Here is a 27,199-nt window from a genome sequence, read left to right as displayed (position 1 = left end):
GTAGATAAGAGATAATTTTTTTACAATGAGGGTGGTGAAACACTGGGACAGGTTTCAGAGGGAGGTTGTGGATACCTCATCCCTTGAACCAATCAGGGCCAGGCTGGATGGGGCTTTGAGCAGCCTCATTTAGTTGAAGGTGTCCCTGCTCATGGCAGGAGAGTTGGAATAGATTATCTTTAAAGATCCCTTCCAACCCAAACCCAGTGATTCTACAATTCTGTAATTCTAGATCATGCAGATAGATTTTTGGGAAGATACCTTTCTGTCGTCTCCTTTTGTTTTTCATTTTGGTATCTAGGCTTACAATGTAGACTTTGACAGTAGAAAAAGGATCAGTGGCACCTGACGTGCTCCCTTACATCAGCAGTGTCAGTTGCTCCCTGTGTGGAACACAGCATCATACACTTCTCTTTCTGGTGTAGTTTATGACTAGTAAGTTCTTTTCACTTTTGTGCTGCAAAGAAACCTTTCACTAATAATCTTTTTTTAGGACTTACCTATGTAATGCATTTTCCTGTAAGATGAAATCTTGTTTCCTGTATTTTTTTTCAACTCTTCTGTGGTTAGCAGTTGCACAATTTGTCCCAGGTATCATACGCTCCTTCACCATTATAAATCTAATCTGAGGATAATGAAGTGAAACATGGGCTTGTAATTAGACAACAGAGAGTAGTTATAAAATTTTGCAATTTGTATTGTAGAAAACTAAAGCAGGAAATAAACTCATAAATAATAATTTTGTTTATTCCTCACATGACTGAGGTACTTTGTAGAAATATAGCATGTAAGTATGTATGTAAGTAATTATGTAAGAAGTATGTAAGCTTATCAAACAAATTAAGATACCCTCTTGTTTGCAGTGGCTAGATATTATTTATGGAATTTGGTAGAACTTCTAACTTCTCTTCAGGAAGAGTTTTGCTTAAGGAATCAACTGAACTAACTTTACAAAGAAAACTGGTTTTGAAGGTGGTCAAAACATTCCTTTGAGACAATCATATAAGTCTTGTTGCTACTTGCAAATATCCATAGTTACTCAGCAGAAACAATTATCGCTAAGTCCGTTAAAAAATTATGTTAATTTATATTCATGATTTTGATGGCAGAAACAAAAGGGTTAGAAGAAAAAGGACTCACCTGTCTTGTCACTTGTCAGTTTAATTCACAGAATGTGTTTGTCCTAAAAAAGAACCATTTCATAAAGACTGATAGTTTACATAATCTCCTCTGATTTTCTAAGCAACAGATGCCAGCACAGTATAGCTAGGGGAAAGCTTTGCTTACACTTCTAGTGTTTGAGAGTCAGTCTTCTTTCAGCTAAAGCTAGAAAAAACATTGATTCTCAATTTATATTTTTCAAATTTAAATGAAGAATGAACACATGCCCTGTAGAGTAATTGAGTTGGGGAGACATTTAACATCCAAAGTATTGATTCGCATTTGTTTGCTTATGCACCGTTGATTGTGAACTGCAGTTAAGTCTTCTTTTTCTGAAACACTCACGTTTCATTCTGCGTGATGTTATGACTCGCGTACTAATGACTACAATAATGATTTTGTACTGTGTGTTTATCAAATGCGCATACCACTGGCAAAGCAGAAGATTTTCCATTTTGTTATTCTTACAGTACTTAAAACAGATAATACTTTTGATTTCATTTGGTTCATGGTTTCATTTGAAGAATAGGTGTATTAATGTGATTGCACTTTAAATTGACTGTGCAGACTTGTGCTGGCATCACATCTAAAGAAAATAACGTGTTGAGGTTGTAGCTTTATGTTACAACCTGGGCTATAGGTTAGGTCGGGCGTACAGGCAGCTGAAGAACATATTAAATTATACCTTGGTAATCTCATGAAATATTGGGTAAAAAAAAAAACAAGTGCTGCCTCAGTACTGTTACTTCCATGTATAATACAGCAACTGGAAACACTCAGAGATGTAGTGTTCTGAGATACAGCGCTGATTCAGATATTTTTCTAGAATTCTCTTTGCTCACAGTTCTAGCAAATGATGTTCATTCTATTAACCTGAATGTGATATTTTTCACTGGCAGATAATTGTGATGATCAGTTGGTGTCTGCTTTGCCTCAGTCATCATTCAGCAGTTCATCAGAGCTGTCTAGCAGTCACAGCCCTGGATTTGCGAAGCTTAATCGAAGAGAGGGTGAGTGTGTTTTATTAGTTGATTGATGTTATTTTTTTTATAAGTATCTTTTTAATCTGTACCTGTGCATAACATTGAAATGATAGATAATGATCATATGCTGTGTTACTGGGTATGAAGAGAGTTACATTTGTTGTTTTGAGGAGAATTTGAGGGTAAAACAGTCTTAAAAAATTCATTTTGCCACATTAACCGAAGTTTTCATGATAAAAAGTATACATTCAGACACTTGTGAACATTTTACTAATTTTAGTATAAAGCATTCATTCTGTCTGAACCCAAAATCTTTTTGTGATTTTCCAGCATAAAATGTAGACAGCTTTGGACATATACCTGTCTCCTCAAAAAAAAGGAAAAAAAAAAGAAGGAAAAATTTTGTTTCATAACTAGATAATAATAACATGAATAATCTCTTTTCTGTTAGAGGACAAAAAAAAGAAGTGTAAGCATAGGAATGTCATTGTATGTTATTCTGTAAAGAAACAAGGGTAAATGTAAACTTCACTTTGAAAGTCTAAACCAGATATTCAGGAAATATTTTTTAAAACTGTTTTCTCTTTTTCCTGGCAATTTATATTCTTGATTATTGTAATTTTATTTCTTCAGCAGCCTAATATTTTATTATGATTATTCACTGACATTGTCGTGAATTGTTTAACTGGCGTATAGTCCAGTTTTTTACAAAAGCGTAGAAAACTTTCCTTGGTTATCATATCTTTATACCTCTACATATATCTTCTCAAAGTTCTCTATCATTTCAAGTTTTCTTTGATATAGTTATTAAACATACATTTGCAGTCTTTGTGGTCAATTATGGGACAGATTCTTTTGTTAAATGCATTTAGTAACATTGTGTCCTGGGTTCAGCAGTAGCAGTCATGTTTTTTTTTTCCTTTGTGGTAGCTGGTGCAGTGCTGTGTTTTGACTTCCAGCCTGAGAACAGTGTTGGTGAAGTCGATGTTTTCGGTTGTTGCTAAGTGATGTTTACCCTGACCAAGGACTTTGTGAGGCTCATGCTCTGCCAGGGAGGAGGGGAAGCCGTGAGGAAGCAGAGACGGGGCGCCTGACCCGGGCTAGCCAGGGAGGTATTCCATACCACAGCACGTCATGGCTGGGGTGGGGGGTGACTGGGAGTTACCCGGAAGGACACGGGCTTCTGGGTGGAACTCGTTTTCTTGGCTGGTGGTATCGTATTCTCTTCCCTTGTTATTTTCCCTTATCATTGTTGTAGTTGATAGTAGCGGTGGTGATTTGTGTACATTGGTTGCTGGACTGTTCTTGTCTCAACCCGTGGGAGTTGCACTTTTTCTATCCTCCTCCCCGTTCCTCCGGGAGTGGGGAAGGGGAGAACCCCGGTGGGGGGAGGAATGGACCTCGATTGTTGTCAGCTCGGCACCACTCACTGGGAGTGAGTGAACAAGTTACCTGACTGGGTTTAAACCACGACACATTGTTTGTTTGCTTCTTTGTTTTTTACTTCTCTGCCACGTAGCTTAAAGTATTATACACTTCGATCTATGGCAGAAGATCCGGAGATTACACATTTTAACTGAAGTTTAATGGTAACTCGAATTCTGTGTCAAGGATACCATAGCAATGAGAAATTATGAGTTTCTATTAATTGCTTAATTGCTGTAAATATGTTTTCTGTTCCTAATGACAGAACCTTACTATACTTTCTCTGTGAAGAACATATTTTCTGAAGTTTTTTGACTGTATCTGCTATGTTACATAAAATTCTGTTAAAGAAAAAAAAGAATTTGAACTGTCAAGACCTATCAAATTAATAAGCATTATGTTCAAAAGTCATGGAAAAAACACACATAAGTACACTGAATGTTAAAAAGATAAAATTTAGCTTTGAAATACCAAGAAACCTCAGTTATCAGCCATCAAGTCATCAAGTATCCAGGAGCTCAGTCATTCCTGTCAATAACAATCCTGTCAACAATAAAAGATATTTTTTCTTCTTTTTTTTTTTAACTCAGCGTACCGCCAGGATTCTTGGTGTTAACATCACAGTGCTAATGCTAAGGAGGAAACATGGATTTAGGAAAGGTTTTATTAAAATGTCCAGTATGGTGCTATTTCAGCACAATCCCACTATGTTGATATACCTAATACAATACTAAATTTTAAAATTAAATCTTTAAAAGCAGCTAAAGTCTGGCTTAAAATGAAATCAAGTTAGATAACCAAGAGCATATGTTGGTGTTTCAGATCACCTTTGGTGTTCCTAAGCCATCCATGATGCACAGTGCAGTCTAAGTTCCAACCTTAACGATTCTATGATCCTATGATTCTATGAAGTTGTGAAGTTCAACTTCCCACTCATTGGTAAACTGTCTGCCAATATGAGCATGCAGTGGCTGGAGTTGAGCAGCAGGCTGCTGTACAGGCATAGGGAAGAATGAGCTTCTAAGGACATTGACTTCTGTTTAATTGTTACCCAGAGGAAACAAGAAAGAACCTATGAGGTCTCCACAAAGTCTTCTCTTCTCCAGGCTGAACATCCCCAACTTTCTCAGCCTCTCTTCATACAGGAGGTGCTCCAGCCCCCGGTCATCCTCGTGGCCCTCCTCTGGACTTGTTTCAACAGTTCCATGTCCTTTTTATGTTGAGGACACCAGAACTGCACACAATACTCCAAGTGAGATCTCATGAGAGCAGAGTAGAGGGGCAGGATCACCGCTTCCGACCTGCTGGTCACGATCCTTTTGATATAGCCCAGGATATGGTTGGCTTTCTGGGCTGTGAGCCCACACTGCCGGATCATGTTCAGTTTCTCATTGACCAAGATTTCCAAGTCCTTCTCTGCAGGGCTGCTCTGAATCTCATTTCTGCCCAACCTGTAACTGTGCCTGGGATTGCCCTGTCCCAGGTGTAGGACCTTGCACTTGCCTTGGTTAAACATCATAAGGTTGACACAAGCTCACCTCTCAAGCACGTCAAGACATCACTGAAATATTGTGCCTTAGGTCACAATCTAATCTTAATAATTCAGCATTAATACAGACAAAAAATCATGCTGGTTACTCAGAGCCATTCAAATACATCCAGTTGCCCTCATAAATTTAATTTAATTTTTTACACTGGTATATATAATTGATAAGCATGTAAATGAAATCTTAAGAATATTTTGCAGTGCTGAAAATATTTCCATTCTTGAATCTCCATGATTTACTGGAACATTTCCTATGTACTGAGAGATATACATACTGTATTGTGAAGAAAGAATATCACATGTTATTTCATTTTCCTAATTTGAAAAGCATGAATTTCTGTTTTAAATTAAGTTGTGATATTAAAGAAAATTCTGCGTGTGTCCTAGGTTCAGCAGCAGCAATCATTTTTCTGCTTCTTAGTAGCTGGTGCAGTGCTGTGTTTTTGACTTTTCAGCCTGGGAACAGTGCTGACAACACCAATGTTTTTAGTTGTTGCTAAGTAATGTTTACTCTGACCAAGGACTTTCTCAGTCTCCTGCTGTGCCAGGGAGGAGGGGAAACCGGGAGGAAGCAGAGACAGGACACCTGACCCAGACTAGCCAAAGAGGTATTCCATACCACAGCATGTCATGCCCAGTTTATAAACTGGGGGCAGTTACCCAGAAAGGCTAAATCACTGCTCGGGTAGGGCTGGCTGTCGGTCAGTAGGTGGTGAGTGGTTGTATTCTCTTCCCTTGTTCTTTCCCTTATCATTATTATTATTGGTGGCAGCAGCAGTGTTTTGTGTTATACCTTAGTTACTGGACTGTTCTTACCTCAACCCGTGGGAGCAGGGGGAGGAAGGGGGGGCGTGAATAAATGGCTGTATGGTTCTGGGTTGCCAGCTGGGCTTAAACCACGACAGTGTGTTAGAAGGACTGCCTTAATTTGACGTAATACGTGCTTTTAGGATTTTAACTAACACAGCACTTCACATCAAACAGGATATTGGTCTTTCCAGAAATGTACATTTAATAACTTTTTCCATTTGGCTTTTTTTATGTGCTATGAAGTTGTCTGTACCATGTTAGAATGCATTTTTTAGGTTTATCATTTCCTTCACATTGCATGTAGAGCATTCGTGCATTAAAATTGCTCATAGCTTTACATCTGGTATCTTTCCATCCCATGTAGACACACAGCAGCAAGTTGTGTAATGAAGGGAGAAGATTGCTAGCTCTGTGCCATCTACCTCAGGTTCACAGTATTCAACAGAGTGTGGATTTCAATATCTTACTCATTTGTCATGTTCGAATACTTTTTGGTTCAGTAACTTCTGACGAAACAGGGAAAACCTGACTATATTTGTAGGTTCATGCACATGAAAATTTTAATTGGTTGAAACAAAGTAAGTGATTATACATGCACTGCTATAAACAAATGAGTTTAGTCACACAGAAAGTGATTGTTAAAACATATAGACTGGAAAAAAGATCTGTCATTAAGAGAATATGACTTGGATTGTTGTGTTGTCAGTGATCTCATGGAAACAACACGTCATTACAGTTTCAAAGTAAATTGTCTGATAACTGTAAATGGGTTTGCCTTTAATATAGATAATTTTCTACTTTGAATAAAAAAGACAGAAGGTTGTGTTATTATTGAGGTCAGGGTCTTCTGGTTTTGGCTGTAATGTGATCAACATGTCATGCTTTTTGTATATAAATTCCTCTCATTCCCCATTCCAATCTCACTGGAAAAGATTTATTAATGGGACTGTGAACCATTATGCTCAAATGCGCGCCTTCTCTTGAATTAGTGAACTTTAGCAACTTTAGCAGTAAAAAATTCAAAGACAGTTGCAGTACAAGTCTGCACATATTGATAGAGGAGTCTTGATATTTGGGTAGTTAAATGAGCTGGACAGGGATTTGGCTGTGATAGCTTTGCCCCATATTCACACGCACACTTGATTAAAATCCAGGAGAAGAAAATTGGATATAGAAGTTGTTAAGTAGCCAAAAAAAAAATCTGATTTACAGGTTTCTCTTTCCCTGAAGTAGGAAGAAACCCATGTATTTTAATTACGCTGTCAGTTTACATTGTCAGATTTTCAGAAGCAGCCTGGAAAGTTGAATGCATTAACAGCTGCTAGATCTTTCTTTTTCTCTGGTGTGTATACAGAGCTTCTTTGGGTTTTTTATTAAACTTTCCCCTACCATTTCACTGAATATCAAATACACCTTATTGCACTTTTTTTTTTTTTTTTTTAGTGTAAAGAGCATATAAAGGATAGTTTATTCAATATGGTACTGTAAGATCCACCTTTTTTTTTTTCCTTTGTTTTATAAAACCCTACATTTTATTCCCTTTTTGAGAATTCACACTAAGTATGCCTAAAATGGATAATTGGGATCTACCTACATGTAGTTAAAGAAAACATCTAGGAAACAGTTAAAGAAAAAAAGAACATATCTCACACAATAAGAAAAACATCTGTATCTTTGGCTTTTTTTTTAAGAAACAGTTTAACTTTTATAATCAAAAAACTCCATAGCAGCTAGGGTTGTTAGTCACCAAAAGGTAATTAAAGTGAGCTTACCATCTCTATTTCATTAGTATGCAGATATAATTCATTAAGGCTGGTATTTTGCTTTATTGTAGAAGCAATAATAAAATGACTAAGCTAGACTGAAAAGATCCAACTTGATGGTAATCATTGGGCTTTTATAAATTAACAGCAAATCTGAGTTGATCCAGCTAAAATCATGGTTTAGGTTTTTATGACTTACCTGACTTTAGTAGGTACATGTGGAAAAGGGAAAAGTGATGATCTCAATCTTTTATTTTTAAATTAAATAAAATAATCAGTGGTTGCAGTGACTTATGGATAAAAGACAAGATGATGTGTACTGCTACAGTGAAATTCCTGTACCATTCAGTTTCTTTGGAAGAAAACAGACTTCTTTTTTTTGACTACTGCAGTAATTAGAGCTCTCAGAGAGAACATTGCCATCAATCTCTCAGCGTATTAACTACAAAATTGCTTTTAATACAATTGTAGTTTCACATTTTTGATAGAAAATGTTTTTAACACATCTTTTAAACACCTTACAGAAAATACATGGGCGTACATGAAAGTTGTATACAGTATGTATATGGTATATTAGGTGGGCTACAAGTTTTACGAAATTACCAAGGTTATACCAGTTTCAGTGAAGGCAGGATTTGAAGCATTATTATTTCATAAATGTCTAAAGTTTTGTTTTGGGTGGGGAGGGAGGAAGGGAGGGAGGAACAGAGGAAGGGAGGGATGAAGGAGGGAAGCAAGACAGGAAGGAAAACAGGGACAAACAGGAAGAAAGGAAGTAAGGGAGGGAAGAAGGGAGGAACAGAGGAAGGAAGGGAGGGAGGAAGGAAGGAAGGGAGTGTTGACGCGGGAGTCACGGACAACGCAGAGACGATCAGTGTGGTCAAGCGATTGCCAAATTTATTACAAAGCCTTAACTCCTTATGTACTACTTCTTACATGCACTTACAGTGATTTGGCATATTGTGATTGGATACACGTCTTGAAGACCCTTAGTGACTAACATATAATTGGTTAAGCACAGGTGTGAGAACTTGACCTCGAAAGTTTGCTAACAGTCCACAGTTCTCATTAACTCAGTGAATTCCAGCTTCTTCTTATCTTGCTTGCTTAAGCTTCTTTGGGCCTCATGGCCTTGCTGTATCTTTCAGGATTATTCAGAGTTTATGTACCAATTATGCATTCTCCTGTGAGAGCACTGTCTCCACAAGGGAGGAATGAAGGAAGGAAGACAGGAAGGAAGGGAGGGAAGGAGGGAGAAACAGAGGAAGGAACAGAGGAAGGAAGGAAGACAGGAAGAAAAGGGAAGGAGGGAGGAGCGGAGGGAGGAATGGAGGGAGGGGAAGAAGGAAGGGAGGGAGAGAAGGAAGGAAGGGAGGGAGGGGGGAACAGAGGAAGGAAGGAAGACAGGAAGGGAGGGAAGGAGGGAGGAACAGAGGAAGGAAGGAAGGATGGAAGGTAGAGAGGGAGAGAAGGAAGGGAGGGAGGAACATAGGGAGCGAGAGAAGGAAGGGAGGGAGGGAGGGGAAACAGGAAGGAAGGGAGGGAAGGAAGGGAGGGAAGGAAGGGAGGAGGGGAGGAGAGGAGGAGGGGAGGAAGGGAGGAAGGAAGGAAGGAAAGAAGGAAGGAAGGAGGGAAGGAAGGAAGGAACAGAGGGAAGGAGGGAGGAATGAAGGAAAGAAGTGAGGGGAGGGAGGATTGGAGGAAGGAAGGAAAGAAAGAAAGGAGGGAAGGAAGGACCGAAAGAGGAATGTAAGGAGGGAGGGAAGAAGGGAGGAAGGGAGGAAATGAGTAAGTAAATGGGATAAAAGATTCACAAATATTTTAAGTTTGCAGAGCCCTGTGCTTTCATGATTATTTATTAGTTAGAAGTATTCATACTGTTATTTCGAGAAACTGAATTCCTGCTCTATCATCAAAATTTGTTCAATCATAACAAAGCCTAACAAAAAGTTTCATCCACAGCTATTTCATGCGGGAGAATATCTGTGAAGTAGGAAAATTAAATTATGGTGAAATGCACAAAAGGAACAAGGAAACGGTAATCAGGGTATTTTATTGTTGATTTTTTTTGAGGGGGTGACTGTTTTTCCACCTGAAATATGGCTATGGGAATAGAAAAAAGTGAGAATATTTTTTTTTTAAAGTTTGTAGAACTACAATATTCAGATACTCCTGGAAGCAAACTTGATGGAATGCGAGCAAGTTCAAATAAAAATTTATTTTAGAAAGCAAATTTGCTACAAGTCATGTATGCTATCATTTTTGTTAAACTCAATATAATAAAAATAGATATCTATATTGATCCTTAAATGATATTTTGGGGTTAGATAGTTTTAAAGGATATATTTTTGAAAGCTTAGATAAAAGCTAAATTTTACCAAAAATGTGAAACAATGTGATACCTTTTAGAGAGATATAACTGAATTTAATTCTTAAGCCTGCTTTGGTGTAATAATTTAAGACCATACCTCTTTTAATATTTTGGTGGATGGAAAAACAGATCATAATTGCTGATGCATTTGATTTTTCTCAATTGTTTCCTTTCATGCTGGGGAACAGGGGCAGCGTTTTTGGTTTTTTGTTTGTTTGTTTGTTTTTTTCCTAACAAGTCAAAAGCACTGAAGACCATTTGTCTATTGCTAGATGAGCCAACATCCCAGATTTTGAAGAATTTCCTAAATCAAAAGAGGCAGGAAGTTTTCCGTATGATGGAATCTTGACTAATAACAGTTGTAGTGCAAAGGAAATTCAAGTGTCTTAAATTCCATTTTTAAAGAATCGTTAAATTTTTCAATTACAAAGGACAATAATATAAACCCCTAAAACAGTCTTTCTGCCACACCCTAAAAAAGTTCAGAGACTTTAATTTGGCAAAGAAATTTTCTCTTGCCCTGTCCTTTAAAATATTTTTCCTTACCCTGTTAGTGCCCAGTTTGCTGGCCTATAAGATACACTTTTCTCTTTTATGATCCTATCATACTGCCATTGTGCTGGGACACTACTGCCATGCCAACTCAGCGGAGTGGAGAGCTCAAAATTCTGAGGCTAAATTTATCTAAAAGACTTACGCAATAGTGTCATTCTCATAAATACGTTAGTCACTGTTTTCCTTCACTGTCAGATGTGCAGGTAATTAAACCAAATACTATCATAATCTTTACAATATGATGCTACATCTTTAGACATCTGGAAGATGCAGAAAATCCTATACTAAGCCACTTCAGAAAACACTACATAAGAGCTACAATAAGTTAGACTCTTAACAAGTCTAATTTACTTCTCTAAGAAGTAATGAACTCCTTATGTTGACTGCTGTCTAAATTAGGTCTAACTGATGGAAAGTAACTTTCAGCTGTCTCATGTTTTTGCTATACAAGTGAATAGAAGTAAAATATCTGTCAATAGATATTACTTCTAATTTTTTAAAATCAAAACCAGTATTAGAAATAGCTGTAATATTAAGTAATATCTTAAACTCACATATATATTCAGTAATTGCCTTACGTATGCAAAATGGACTTTTATATTTTCATTCACTTTTTAAACTATCACAATCTGCTCCTGCTTAGAAGACAAATAACTGAGGAAAGTTTTTGAAGTGAGATTGACAGTTTAAATCCTATTACTTAGCAGTTTTGAATAAATGTCATTGGTCTCCTGGCAAGCTGAAGAACAGCAGTCTCTGTCTAATGGTTAAATATTACTTTGTTTTTCTTCCAAAAAAGAAATAATTTATATCCAAGATGAATAATTTTCAGTTACAGATATTGTATATAAATATTTAGGCTGAGAAATTAGTGTTAGATAGTGAAAATTAATAAATTAGTAAAAGCAGTACATTGTATTTGCTACTAGTTTTCCTTGAGATTTCCAATGAACAATGAAATCTATCCATGGTTATTCAATCAATTTTGGTGTTGTCCGGGAACTCGGCTGATAACCAGGCAGGTTGTAGTAAATTATTTGGGTGTAGTGAATAGAATGAGGGTGTAGCAAACATTTCAGCTGTGCAGAGAAGTGTATAGCAGCACATTAACATCCTTGCCCATGTTGGAATTAATTCCCTTCATTGCTCCTAGTTGTAAAACTGCTATGGTCCAGCATATGGTACCTGTGAAATTTTTCACCTGCAGTGGGGCTGTTCCCATAACTCCTCCCAGTGACTGAAATCATCAGGAAAAGATAAAGTTGCTCCTTCAGGAGGAGGTATGGTCTTCACCTGTATGGTCTCTATTTTTTCCTACCCTTTTAAACAAAAGATGAAAAGTATCTAAAATTGTTGAGGGTACCAATAAATATCATAGCACATGAGCTGTGTTATATGATTTTGTAGTTTTATAGTCATAGAATCATAGAAACATAGAATAGTTGGGGTTGGAAAGGACTTCAAGATCATCTAGTTCCAACCCCACTTCCATGGGGAGGGACACCACACACGAAACCGCCTCACCCAAGGCTCCCTCCAACCTGGCCTTGAACAGTGCCAGGGATGGAGCATTCACAGCTTCCCTGGGCAACCCATTCCAGTGCCGCACCACCCTCACAGTAAGGAATTTCTTCCTTATATCCAGCCTAAACTTCCCCTTCTTACCTCTTGTCGTGTCACTGCAGTCCCTAATGAAGAGTCCCTCCCCAGCATCCTTATAGGCCACCGTCAGCTACTGGAAGGCTGCTATGAGGTCTCCACTCAGCCTTCTCTTCTCCAGGCTGAACAGCCCCAACTTCCTCAGCCTGTCTTCATACAGGAGGTGCTCCAGCCCCCTGATCGTACTTGTGGCCCTCCTCTGTACTTGCTTCAATAGTTCCGTGTTGTTTTTATGTTGAGGACACCAGAACTGCACGCAATACTACAAGTGAGATCTCACGAGAGCAGAGTCCTCCTTCAGTATTAAATATTAAGGACCTAAATTGCATTTTCATGGAGATTCTAGAATTCAAATAATTTATTAAATATGCTTTCTGTTGTGGTCTCTTCCTAGTGTCATAGTGGTACTTGGTACCAGTTAGTACCAGATATAAACCTGGCCTTTGCTTTTGACAACTGAAATACAGTTCTGCATTAAGCTTGTCATTAACAGATATGTCTAGAAAAGAAATAAATTGTGGTTCAGGTCTTGGTTCAGGTTGTTGGTTTTTTTTTTTGCAAGGTGTGGGTTTGTTTTGTTTTGTTTTTCCAGTGTTTAATCTGAGCATTGCAGGAATAGAGAGATAGGCACTGCAAAAGCCAGCTCTGCAGATACTCTGAGGTCAGAAAGTTGAGAGGTTGCAGTAAATTTATTATACCTTCTGACTGATGTAGTCCAATTCTCCAGTAAATAATTAACTTAAATAGAAGAGCTGTTGATACCAGAGATACCTATGCATCACTGCACACCAAGGTTGCAGTCTGCCTGAAGCATGAGTTCATTGCAGGATGTCTTACTCATAGATTATCCTCTGTACCATTTGAATGACAACATAAAGAGGTCATTGCTAAATAGTTTGACCTGCAAAGAAACAGGGTTGGGAAAATACACTTGGGGATTTATCATAATTCTATGTTATCATGAGTAAATTTTGAAAAAAGCATTGCCAAAAAGGATAATTTGAAATAAATTGTTTTGGGACAGAAGTTAAGCACAGAGAGATGTAACCCTCAATAATCCTCTTTGAGGAAGTAATCGTTACTTACATAAACAAATCCATCTCAGGATGTGTTCAAACCTAATTAATCATTCTCAGAATAATAAACCCAAAAAATCATTAGTAGTCCTCAAGACTTTTTAAAGTTTGAAATCTAAATCAGAATTTCGAGTACATTGTCTAAAAGTTTTGTAAAAAATATTAAAAACAACTAAGCATGTGAAACTACTACTAAATCTCCAGGGAAAAAGGTAAGAAATTTGTAAAGAAAGACCATCTGCATTCTTGCAATACAGATATTTTTACTGCAAGTTTTAATCTTTGAAAAAGGACTCTGCAGACTGAAAAAAATTATTTTACTCAATAGTGGCCAAGAATGTTGGGTATTATAAATAAAGAAGTATTTGTATCCACTTCATCAACATTTATTTTATGTTGATAAATTGAAATAGTCTTGTATTTTAAAACTCCTAAATGTAACAAAATGCATGCAGTACTGAACACCCTGCAAGTGTGAGTAATATACCTCAAGTATAGCTAATACAATTTTGAAATGCAGATGAAATTTTAAGTAGATAATTAGTGTCATTGATCAGGCATTGATTTAAAAATATCCATGAATGAGATCTCCTGTGTTGCCAGGTGGAAGAAGAGAGGCACAGGAGTGGGAATTTTAACACAGCCACCAGCCAGAAATCTTTGATGTGAATAGAGCTTTAAGCATCATTTCTAATAATAGTTGTTTTAAGTTCAGTAATACAGTGAAATTCTGTTGAAATTTATGAATTTATTTTTAACAGGGACTATTACAGAATAGTTGTAATAATCAAACAAAAATATATAAGCAAGTGCATAAAATAGAATTAATACAAATGTTTTCAGTGTTACAGTTTATTTGTTGCTTTGTGAATAGCAATTAAAAGTTCTGCTTTTTATTTTTGGAAATAAAGCAGACAGTCTGTCTTCGGTATTAAATCCTTGAGGTATAGAAAGATAAATGTCTTTCTGATAGAAACTCAGGAAGGTCTGTTGATTCCAAAGTGTACATTGTCAAAAACAGACTGGCAGGATGTCACTTATAAATCAGTTTTCAGACAGCCCTTGATGTTTTAGCTTTTAACATTTTAAATGGCATTTAGCTGACTCATGAAAATATACCAGATTTCTAAATATAGAATGGAGAAGTGAGAGCTCCACTTTTGCAGTTGTTGAGAGGGATAAATGTATTTTCATGTGGCAAGCAGAACCCTTTGTATGAGGTTATTGTATGTCTGTACTTCTGAAATAGCATCTTTGCGGTTGAAGAGAATTTATAAAATCATTGAATTTTTAATTAAGCACAAAACCAAAAAAAAAAAAAAAAAGATGAAAAGTCAATGCTACTCAAGTATGGAATCATCCTAAATTCAGGTGCTTAAAAATTGTTGAAGTATCTTAAAATCAGGACTAATTAGGGATGAGAAAGAACTGGAAAACATATTGATATTTATTAAAAATTAAAAGTCCCATCTCTTTTTCCATAAACTTTTTTTTTTTTTTAATAAGATATCCAGTGGAAATTTGCATGTCTTTCAGTGTATTTTTACAATGCTTTATATTCCAAAGCTTAAAGACTTCTAAATGTATTTTGATTAATGAGCTGGGAGGGTTTAAATGGACATTTTGGTTTTATTAATCATAATAACTCTTGAGAAATGCATGCAGTCTTGTTTTGTTTACTCCTTTGTTAAGATACCATTTTATGTCCCTAAGTTTTCAGTGTCTTTTCACAAATAACCACCTTGCTAACTGCAAGATATCCTTTTGATTTTTTTGCTAACAAATGTGGGACACAAAACATGACTAAGGAGTGTTGGATTCTGAAGTGACTGCTAGTTGTCAAAAGAGACACACCTCTTCCTCTTTAGAAACCAGTTGCTCCTAAATGAGTCTGGCAGTGAAAATAACATCTTCCATTTACTTTAAAAACTGATGGCTTTACAGTTTTTCAAAGTTATATATATACACATACATATGTATGTATACACAGCAATTATAGATAAAACATTTTAAATTACTAAAATGTAAGTATTCTGACTTAGGTTTACAAAATTTAACACATCCATAACCATATACATTTCTGTTCGCTAAAATGCGAATATACAATAGAAAGATGAGTAAAAGTACTTTGAGAATTAACTCAGTTAGTTTTGTGTTTGTGTGTGTGTGCCTCATACGTAATCTAAAATGCAATAAACCGGAACAGATTTTGAGTTTGTTATTGTTTTATAATGATGCATCAAGCTTCTTGTATTTTAAACTAATAATTCAATAGCTTTGTTTCCTGTGATATTCTGCTTTCTGCGCTTACCCTCTAGCACTGTAGCTACATTTAGGTGTAAGATCTTTTTCATAAATTAAAAATTATTTGTTTGACAAGACCAGACTACTTTTCTAAGTTACCTTTTTTTAACCCCCTCTAACAGTCATAGCAGTAATAGCTTTAGAATATATTTTGTAGGGAAATCACAGTTTCTAATAAGTAGTTTCTGTATATACTCACAGGACTATGTACTAATTCACTGCAGAAGGCCAGCTGTCTACATTTAGTAAAAAGTCAAACTTGAAATTGGTAAGCTTAGAAGAGTAGCCACGAAAGAGGAACTCCAGCAAAAATGAAATGACCCATTAAAATCATAGATTTCACAACTCATTACATTGTTGACTGTGTTTCCTCAAGGGATTGTTTTGCCTTTTGAAGAACTAAGGCGGCTTGATTATTTTTCTAGCCTGTAGAAATACGGAAATATCTTTAATAATTTAATTTTTTTACAAGGTGGAAGTGCTAGAGATATACATCATAAAAAGCCCCATAATCTCAGGTTAAATCTGAGGTTAAATCTCAGACTATTTCCTGATTAAAAAAGAAAAACAACAAAAGACCACCAAAACAAACACCTTCTATTTCAACTGCAACAAAGTATCTCTTATTTTTTGCTGCCATATGAGTGTTTGTCACATAAAATTAAATATGTGACCATAATTGCCGGCTTTGAGTTTTCTAGTGTGTACGTGGGAACACAAGAGATTATAATCAGACTATTATGAGAAGACATGCTTAAAGGACGATACGCATGCTTAGGACTCTTCATACTCAAATGAGAGAGCATAAAACCTACTGTGGCTCTGTTCTAATTTTTTAAGAGCATACAAGATAATTTTCCTCTCATGAATCCAGAAAACCTATCTGTTTACATCTTTCCCAGAACTCCTAGGAATTTATTTCCAGATCCATCTCTTTGACTGACCTATTTGTTCCACTCCAGTCTCTATGGGAGTCTTTTCAGCTGGTGTGAGACTGTGAGCCACTGTTAAGCAATTCTCCCTCAGGTATTCATCCTCTTCTGGAGCTGGGAACTGAGGAGAAACCAGGAAGAATCTGGCAAATTTAGGGTCGAACTGGGATTTCTGACACACAAAATTATACCACGAATAATGTCAGTATGACTAATACTGGACAGTTTGACCTAGTTCCAGGAGCTGAAGCAGCTGGAGCCTCCTCCTGGGGGGGGCATACATAGTGAGAGACAAGAAGATTTTTCTATATGCCAAAATTTTGCTTTATAGAAGACAAGATTCCCAGTGCAGTTTCTGGCTATATTCCCTCTGTAGTAGCTCTCAAGTCCTTTCATGTGGCTTTTTCACTAATTTCTCTAACCTTTACGTAATTTCTAACATCAGCAGAGACAAAGACACAATTATTTGTATAGCTTCCTACTTGCTGAGACAGTATTGTCTTACATGATTACAAGTGTCCTTCTGGCCTTTAATACAGGTTCCAGACTGCTTGAACTCAATTTCACAGTTGAACTACCAGATATTCAAACCAGACCTGAAGTCACTACACCTGCGTGACTGTCATGTACAAGAAGTGATCTTGCAGATACTGAATGTCCTACCATGAAAACAGTTATCAGAAAAAAGTCCTCACTCTACAGTCCCTAAAGAAATTGAATGTTACCTGCAACTGATTCAGGTTTTGGTACTAATGAGCCTTTGACTTTTTGCTCATAGAATCAAAAGCAGACAGTATATTAATATCTTCATCCATTTCATACCATCAATATCTGTTTGTCCTTCATTTGTGCAACATGGTTATCTTTTTTGCCTCAACATCAGTATTTATGAAGAAAAAAATTAATGACCCAACTATTAGAGAACATACTCTTTCTGAGATCATAATTTATTCTCTTTGTCATTTGATACCATCCTTGATTTTGAGCTCACTTTAAGACTTTCTCCACGTATTCTTCTCACATTAAGTATTTATGTAGTACTTATGAACAGTCTGATGCAGTTGTACTAAAGCTGTTTAACTGAAGTCCAGTTCAAGTCACAGTGGAGTTCTTTGTCCCAGTCTGTATTTCTCATGTTTGATCAAACTCTTGTATTTCAATATGGAATCTTCAGCTTTCCAATCACCTAAATAAAGAAGATGGAAATAATATGCAAAATAAACTTCCTTACTTTGGTCTGGCACTTGGTGTTAGCCTGTAAATGTCAGCAGCACCAGTACTTCAGTGGTATGGTGCAGGCAGGCCTTTCAGGGTTACCTTACAAATAATACTGATAATTTGTGTGCCCAACTTTATGCATCAGCCGCATTTAGTGATTGTTAATGAAGGAAAGGAAAAAAAAACCCTAAACATATTCTTGACGCGTATTTATCATGTAATAATGAAGAAAAACCTTTTCTAAATCTTGGAATTGCTAAGGGCATTTGTCAGAGAAAAAAAGGAAATAGAAAAGAAGAGAAAAATAAACCTTGAAACAATTAAAGATTTTGGATTAGTTGTAAGTCTCTGAGGATTTGGAAGCAGAGACTTGTAATTGGGAATAATGGTTAACCTTACGATAAATCATACTACCAAAATTTCCAAAAAAGTAATTGTTCCTGCATTTTTTACAAATCAGTGGATTTGAAATACATATCTGTATGTTTTCCATTTCACGTAACTTAGTAAGGAAGGAAGAACATGTCAGGTCTTGGCAGGCAACACTTGGGCAATCAACGTTCAGAGCTGACATCTGGCTATAAAAGGTTCCATTAATATGATCAGCTGAGGGTAGGTTTGTGGTTGATTTTTGGCTCACTTGAAGCCCATTTGTATATTATCCTACTTAGTAAAGCAGAATGTAGCTATTAGTGCTAAATTACTTAAGGAATAGGAGTTGAAAGAGGAATTTTAGCTACCAGATCTCTAATTTCTGTGGTTTCTCATAGAATAGGCTGTCAAATAGTCAATAAGGAGAACAAAATTTTGACTATTAAAGACTGAAGTAAAGGCAACATTCAGCCAGGCTGGTCTTCTTCACCACTGGTTCAGTTTTAGACACATGGGGATTGCCTGCTCCTTCACCTTTAAGATTCCATTCTTGAAGAGCGTTCAGCCTTCCTGGACCTCTTTGTCCTTTAATAATGTTTTCCAAGAGATTCTCTCTAGCAGCATCCAGAAGAGGGTTGTCAACCCTCTGGAAGTTGAAGGGGGTGGTTTTGCTGACTTTCTCCCTGGCTTAAGATCTTCCAGATTTTTCTGTTATTCTGCTTTTCATTTTGCTCTAGCAAAGTTAAAGAAAAGAGTGGTCATACAATAAAAAATGGCAGCTAAAAAAAAAAAAAGCAAATACTAATGAATAATTAATAGACTTTTGTGTTAGTTATTAATTAGCAGTTTCACAATCATCTACTTAATAGCAAAGATCACATTCTCTAAACATTAGTTTTCGCTATGAAGAAATCTTTATTGTACTGTATCTTCATTCATCTTCTTAGGTAGAAAAAATTTCCTCGTGCGGATGTAAATCTTCAAAACCAAAGTATATAATGTTAACATGTGGGCAAATGTGTTATCTACATCAAGTCTCGGAATTTTCAAGCTCCAAATCTACCTCTCTTAGAGACTGAGTTGTTATTCTTTGGACAGTTTTTAACAACTTTGACCTCAATCCTTGAGTGAATCTTTTCAGACTACAAAGGAGTAAGTTGGCCTTATTAACCATGCCAAGTGCAAGGTCCTGCACCTGTGTTGGAGCAATCCCAGGCACACCTACAGGTTGGGCAGAGAAGAGATTCAGAGCAGCCCTGCAGACAAGGACTTGGGGGTGTTGGTTGATGAGAAAATGAACATGAGACGGCTTCAGTGTGTGCTGGCAGCCCAGAAAGCCAACCGTATCCTGGGCTGCATCAAAAGGAGCATGACCAGCAGCTTGGAGGAGGTGATCCTGCCCCTTTACTCTGCTCTTGTGAGATCTCACTTGGAGTATTGTGTGCAGGTCTGGTGTCTTCAACATAAAAAGGACATGGAACTGTTGGAACAAGTTCAGAGGAGGGCCACGAGGATGATCAGGGGACTGTAGCACCTCCTGTATGAAGATAGGCTGAGAAAGTTGGGGCTGTTCAGCCTGGAGAAGACTCTGTGGAGAGCTCATAGCAGCATTGTGGTATCTGAAGATGGCCTATAAGGATGCTGGGGTTGGACTCTTCGTTAGGGACTGTACTGATAGGACAAAGGGTAATGGGTTAAAACTTAAACAGGGGAAGTTCAGATTAGATATAAGGAGGAAATTCTTTACTGTTAGAGTGGTGAGGCACTGGAATGGGCAGCTGCCCAGGGAGGTTGTGAATGCACCATCCCTGGCACTGTTCAAGGCCAGGTTGGAGAGAGCCTTGGTTGACATGGTTTAGTGTGTGGTGTCCCTGCCCATGGCGGTTGGGCTTGGAACTAGATGATCTTGAGGTCCTTTCCAGCCCTAACTGTTCTATGATTCTATGAGTCTATGAAATGAGTTCTTGAGTTCATAAATCAATTTACAATCCAGTTAGTAATCTTTATTTCTTTGCCACCTGGCATTCATAAATCAAATGATTAATATGCTGTTAAAAGTAAAGGAACTTTAGTTTTAAATATCTATATCTATATCTATATGCTTTTCTGCTTTCTGTCAACTTCATTTTTTATGTGTTTATGGTGTGTATGTATATTTTGTGTGTATTTATATGTGATATCTCTACATACATATATATATATTATAATCTACTTAAAAAAAAAATCTTAAAAGTATAAAGAGCCAAATTTTAATTGAAAGCAGCCTAGTGTTCCATAACATTTTTGAAATAACAAGACAACCATGAAATCTCTTAGAAATAAAATCAGAGAGAGAAGTCCTACTTCTCATTCAGTATTCATCTAGTGAATCTTGGATACCCTATCATCCAAGATAATGTTTCAGGGTATAAAGTTAGTTAAGCTGCCACATGAATATTTGCACATGGAGAGCAGAACTGCAACACCAGTGCCGTGAGGCATTAGTTTGCTGTTGGAATTAGTAATTGAATAAAAATAGATGCAGATGAAGCACAGATATTATCTGGTGACATTCTGTTGATGGTTATATCTATTTCTTACCTTTTATTTTTTCCTTAAAAGAATTTTTATTTCAGCAATTAGCATTTTATTTATTCATGTGTTACACGAAGTTGAAAATAATTTACAAATAAAGTGGATTTATTTCTAAAAATACAATTATTTAATAGATAATTGCTGATATCAGATTGACTTCTAAGTCATCAGATTCATGCTAAAGCAGTGTCAGTTTGCAAAATTCTTACAAACTAGAAGAGACTGTGTAAGTATTATTTAGTTGAATTGGTTTGGTATTTTGATTGTGTTCCTGTAAAAAAATTATCTGCATTATTTAAAGTCTATAATATTTCTGAAGGAAAAAAGAAATTAGAATCACAGTAGCCCAAAGAAGCTGCTTTTAACAAGAATATTCCTTTTCTGAAGTCTCTGAAAACTTTTCTACACAGCAACTACTGTGATTTATTTATTTTTAGTATATTGTATAGCGTGACTCCAGTAGTTCTGCTCTGTAATGGCTGTCATTAAAAGTAAGAAGCTGTGACGCTCTGAAAAAATGCAATATGAATATGCATAAATGCACAATTTTCAGTGTAAGTAAAGCTTTTAAGTGAAACATAGTTTTATAAATAACACAGCTTAGCCGTGCATTTGTTATACACCAGTTGTCTTAAAACTGAAGCAAATACAAAGTTCCCGAATTTCTCATTTGGCTGTCAAGCTTGGCTGACTTAGTTTCATAAACATTATAATGATATTTTTGAAAATCACAAATTAGGACTAATGTCATTATAATACTCTGGGAAAAAAAAAAAACAAAACAATCCAGATTGCTGAAAAATTAAGTTTTTCTTTGTCATTTGTTCCAAGGACAAAATTTAAGTGAATTGAACTGCACTTTTTCTTCATTGTTAGGTACTTCAGCTAATAAATTTTCTCTTCCAAAGTTTCTTGAGACAATAATAAAACTCTCAAACTGGTGTCCTGGGTTCAGCAGCAGCAGTCATTTTTTCTCTTTCTTAGTAGCTGGTGCAGTGTTGTGTTTTTGACTTTCAACCTGGGAACAGAGCTGATAACACCAATGTTTTTAGTTGCTGCTCAGTAATGTTTACTCTGACCAAGGACTTTGTGAGTCTCATGCTCTGCCAAGGAAGACGGGAAGCCAGGAGGAAGCAGAGACAGGACGCATGACCCAGAGTAGCCAGAGGTATTCCATACCACAGCACGTCATGCCCACTATATGAACTGGGGGGAGTTACCCGGAAGGGCTAGATCAGTGCTTGGGTAGGGCTGGGTATTGGTCAGTGGGTGGTGAGCAGCTGTATTCTCTTCCCTTGTTATTTCCTTTATCATTATTATTATTGGTGGTAGCAGTATTGGTTTTGTGTTATACCTTAGTTACTGGACTGTTCTTATCTCAACCCATGGGAGTTAACATTCTTTCGATTCTCCTCCCCATCCCTCTGGGAGCAGGGGGACGAAGGGGAGGAGTGAGCAAATGGCTGTATGGTTCTGGGTTGCCAGCTGGGCTTACATCACGACATCTGGTAATATTTATAGCTTTTATAATTTAACCATTTAACTAACAAAGATGTTATGTTCCATTTCTGATAATCAAGCCAGATGTGATTATATTTGCTGATCATGAGATTCCATTAGCTTAGCTCAGCTGCATTTCCCCTATGCTATTTTTCTAGCCATCACAGTTATACCCTTAGTCTTTATGTCACAAAACTCAGTCAGGAGTAGATGCTGTTTGTACCTCTCTAATTTAAAATATCCAAACCTCTTCTTCCTCATGAGGGCTTATTTTCAAATCCTGTGGTGAAGGATTGATGTAAGAATCCATAAATTCTGAAAAACACAGATGTTACAGAAATACACAAACCTAGAAATTCCCTTGGGCTTGTTGAGTAATAATGTAGTTTATTTTTAATTCTTTTTATAAAAGAATGGGGATACTAAGACACAGAAGGTAAATGAGTCAGTGGATTGGTTAAATAGTGGCTTTCTGAAAGCACCATGCTAAATTGCTGTATCAACATTTTAACATTTAGGTCAGTATGGGAAAGTTTACTGAAAACTAAATACAGTGGCTTAAGGAGAGTTCTACTGACTTTCCAGCTGAGGATCTGGCGTAGTGTGTCTATAGATACCAATTAACGAATTGTTATATAACCTTGGAATTACTAAAAAAATTCTGTTGACTGACAAGTAGTTGAATTATTAATATGTACATATTCTAAGTAAGTATCGCATGACCTATGATTGCATAAGTGAACAGAATGCTGGGAGTGATAACTGGACAAACTAAGGAAATAGTGTTTATGTAGGGGATATTGCTTTTACCTGGTTTGATTTCATCCTTTTATGTGTTTGTCAGGTTAAGTAGCTCACAAATGTAGATGTATACCAATAGAACTTCACATGTGCATGCATATTGCAGCACTTGAAAGTACCATACCCAGAGCCAAAATGGAATAAGACTAGCTATTTGAGCTGACTTATAGAGTATTTGTCAGTCCATTGTAGAATATTCATATTTTTCCACATAAGCACAAATAGGCTATAAGCACCAGGAGGATGACGCTGCACTTGTTCTCTTACGTCTAAATCATGTTCTTTTTGTGTATGTCGTATCTGCATGCAGGCCAGTAGCCAGATGGAATAGGCCAGTATTCTCCTGCTGCTAGCTGTAGTAATTTATACACACAATAATGGAAATAGAGCTTTTCCATTTTAAATACACACTTTGAGTATTTTTGCTTGGAAACTACAGGAGTCAGTATTTTACTGTTCACTTTGCTGTACTAAATGCATTATATTTTATGTGATAAAACAGGTGCCAAAGGAAGTGAATCACCATTTCCAGTGTTGAATAGAATTTTCTGAAGTCCCAACATCAGAAAGTGAGATTAAAGTAGTGATAAAAATGATAGACACAAACATGTTCATCTGTTCAGAGATACTGCCCTGCTTATTCTCTGGCAGAGTGTACAAACATATCACTCATGCTAAGTACAACTGGAGAAGGTCTTTCTAGCTTTATATTAGAACTGGGTGATAAATATCAGGGGGATTTAAGATTTAGTTTGATACTATTTCTGAATTTGTTGGCATTGTTTTTACAGTTCTCTGATATTGCTGTTTAACAGTGTCCAAAGCAGTGTTCAGTTCCTCAAAATAAATACAAGAGCATATGAAAGATTAGTCTTATTTTTGTTTGCAGTAGGGTTAAAATTGACTGTGTCAGTCCACTCTTAATAAATTCAGTATTTTTTAAAATCAATATTTTCTACTAAAATGCAGATGTTTGAGAAGTCAGAAACACAAGTCATAAATGAATGCCTAGATCAGAGAAATATAAGTATACATATTTGGACTTTTTCATGTAATTCACATCACTGAAGACTGTAGCTTCAGTTGTGAAATTTAATTTAATTACCCCAGAAAACAATATGAGAACACTGTCACAGTGGCATTTGTTTGAAATATTCACAGATATTCTTGTGTCGCACATACCGAGTCCAGCTAGTCAGTACAAAATATAATTAATCTTATATATATATATAATTAATTGTAATTAATAAATTATATCTATAATTATAATTATAGATATAATAAATTTTGCTTGCCTAGTCTTTAAATGCTATGACCATAGTTAATAAAATATTGGGATGGTGCACTAGTGTGAGCAGCTGTCCGTGAAAAAGAATAAAGTTTGATGTCGTTTGATAGTTTGGTTTTATCTGGGTTATTTCGTTTTTATCACACCTGAGAGAATGAAAGGAAAACAAAAAAACAAACAACCCAAACCAGAAAGAAAATAAAAGATTAAAAGTTTTATAAGTGAATAAATTGCAGAAGTTTAAATATAAAATCATCTTTATCTATGTAAAACCACTTTTGGCTGTGAAAGCTATGGCTAATTATCATTGCTAGATTTATATTGCAAGACAGCAGGGTAGCATTTTGGGTAAAACTACTGAAAAGGAGTAACAAATATACCTTGTTCGGTGAAAGCTGCTACGTAAAGAGCATATAAACATTTATTAACCTGAAAGTTGTATAACTTTATCAAACTGTGCTGAACAGTGCATTAGAGTTAGTTATGCTCTTATTCTGTTTTGTTGCAACAAGTATTAATACAATAAATGCATATTTTATGTTTCCACTCCATTTAGTTTATATTTAATAACAGAATGTTGACTATACAATTAGAAATTACATCAGTACAGAATTCTAAATGAAAATTCTTTGTCAAGTCAGCTGTATAATGAAAGATGGTGGCAATGAGATATTTCTATTTTTGTTGCCCCCAGCAAGTTTTCTGTGCATCATCCACCTATGAACAAAATGACCTCCTCAGACAAAATTTACAACGATAAGGTATGCAATCCCCACTTTGCTGATGAAGAAGAGAGAGAAGATTAAGGATGAAATGTAATGATTCAAGCTTCATACACAGTAGGATTTGCAAATACAGCCTACTAAATTCAGATAGAGACTAGAGAAAGAAAAGAGAACACTACTGCAGGAGTGCATTTTTCTAAGAATGAAACAATCTCCCAGATTGACTCCTGGCTTAGTTTCAGTCTTGGGTAATTGTCAGCATATGTGCCAAAAAAGCAGTACGCGTTCAAGTTATGTGGAACTCCTGGTTCCTACTAAGGGAGGGAGTTTGCTGATGATTATCAAAGAAAAGAATATGGTAACAACCAAGAATGATGAAAATTTTGCAATGAATAAATGCCCTTCCAAAATACTTTGAAGTATTGTCTGTGAAGAGCAAGAACTGCTTTCCTAGCAGGACTCTTTTGAAGGGTATTTTTCTAGTAACTGCCTTCTACTGGGGGGGGGAGGAAAAAATCCCATTTTAATACATGGTAGGAATGTCTCAGTATCAGACTATATGCTAAACATTATAGCTTTATTACAATATTTCGAAATAAAAGTGTCTATTTAAATGAAAGTGTGATCTACTTTCAAATAATACAATACAGTTTTACTTATGTGAAAGGATTTGACTCAAACTTGGGCTTTCCAGTACCTACAAAACATTTTGCGTATGGTATGCCACTGGTTCATAGCACTTTGTGGTATAACGGTGATGAAAAAATCTGAAGAAAAAATACTGGCTTTGGTAATCTTTGATTTATTGCCAATAAGCTCTCCTTTTGATAAACTGTGGCAGTCACCTTTTAAAAAAATACCTCCCTGTATATATATACATAATGATCAACTGAGAAGAAATGTCTTCAAAGCCTTCTAAAGATGGAACGTAAAGTGGAATTCACTGACTGACTGACTCACTCAGTCACTCATCTAAATTACTGTTAACACAGAAGAAGGGGGGTGAAATATAGTTAGATACATTCTTCTACACTGCTCTATGAAGCTAGAACAAATGTCATTATTAATACAATTTCCCAGAGGCTTTCTGTCGCACTGAATCAGATCCAAAATGTCTCTGAAACATCTCTTGACATAGTAAGTGCTACTTGTCATAAATTATTATTAAAACCTAACATTCATTTTATAATACCTGCTACAATTTTGAAATTTAAGATCCTTACATGTTAAATATTCTGGCAGCTGAAAAAAAAGATGCAATTGCACCTTTTATTCTATGATCGTATCTGTTTTCTTCATTGATACTCAGGTTCAAAAAGGTAGATCTTCCTACAGCAGTAAGTTTATTCTGCCTTCGAGGCCACTGAAGTAGCTGTTTCACCCACCTCCCTTAAAAGAAAGTCTGCCTGACTGAAGCATTCATACAGTTCTTTTTATGTTCTGCTAGCTCAAAAATCCCTGAAATTTTTCATTAGTTCTCATTTCCACTGAGAAAGTTTTGCATGCCATCTATGAAATACAACTTCCTTACGTGGATAAACTAACAAATACATGTTATTTCTATATTTATTCCTGGAAATTACTCAGATAAGTTCCTCTCATTCTTCATATTTTAAGAAGCAAGACTTCTTCACTAATTTTTTGACAGCAAAAGTACCTTCAGTTTTTCAGAATCAGGTGCCATTCGTGTGGGACTTTTCAGTCTTTATTCAAACAATGCATCTCATGAAATATTCCTGAGTGAAGTAGTTATGCTTTTTTGTTTGCTTGGGTTTTTGGGGGGGGTTGTACGCTTTTTCCAAATACTGGGCCTTCAGAAATGCATCTTGTGCTTGTTCTCATTTTTTAAAACTTGGCTAAGATCTCCCCTAACAGTACAGAGAATGTTGGCTTATCTGCTAGGAAAGAATGGGTGGTACTAAAGACCTTCAGAGTTTGTATAGCCCCCCAAAATCCAATTTTGTTTTAGTATAGGGAAATAAACATTTTTTCCTAAAAGAAGGTATCGTTCAGAAAGACTTCTTAAAGGGGAAATAATTCTTTGATTGCTTGAAATCTATACAAGATTTCATTCTGTTTCTGTTGAGGCCTTAGTACCTAATACTGATTAACCTATCTTTGTCAGTTTGTAATATA

At 36.2% G+C, this 27,199-nt stretch overlaps 1 protein-coding gene across 1 annotated transcript in view; it reads left to right on the top strand.

The window, feature by feature from the left end:
* The window catches only part of CNTNAP4 (contactin associated protein family member 4), a 227,594-nt gene that overhangs the window by 35,812 nt on the left and 164,583 nt on the right, over nt 1-27,199 (top strand). Inside the window, exon 2 of the mRNA XM_062624584.1 lies at nt 2,061-2,171. Coding sequence (XP_062480568.1) covers nt 2,061-2,171 — 111 coding nt within the window. The remainder of the gene's footprint in view (nt 1-2,060; nt 2,172-27,199) is intronic.

This window comes from Pezoporus occidentalis, unplaced genomic scaffold, assembly GCF_034315485.1.
Source record: "Pezoporus occidentalis ecotype Australia unplaced genomic scaffold, CSIRO_AGI_Poc_V1 ctg27, whole genome shotgun sequence".
In the NCBI taxonomy this organism is placed as follows: Eukaryota; Metazoa; Chordata; class Aves; order Psittaciformes; family Psittacidae; genus Pezoporus; species Pezoporus occidentalis.
The sequence above is the reverse complement of the archived record's forward strand: the minus strand, read 5'-3'. Positions and strand labels throughout refer to the sequence as shown.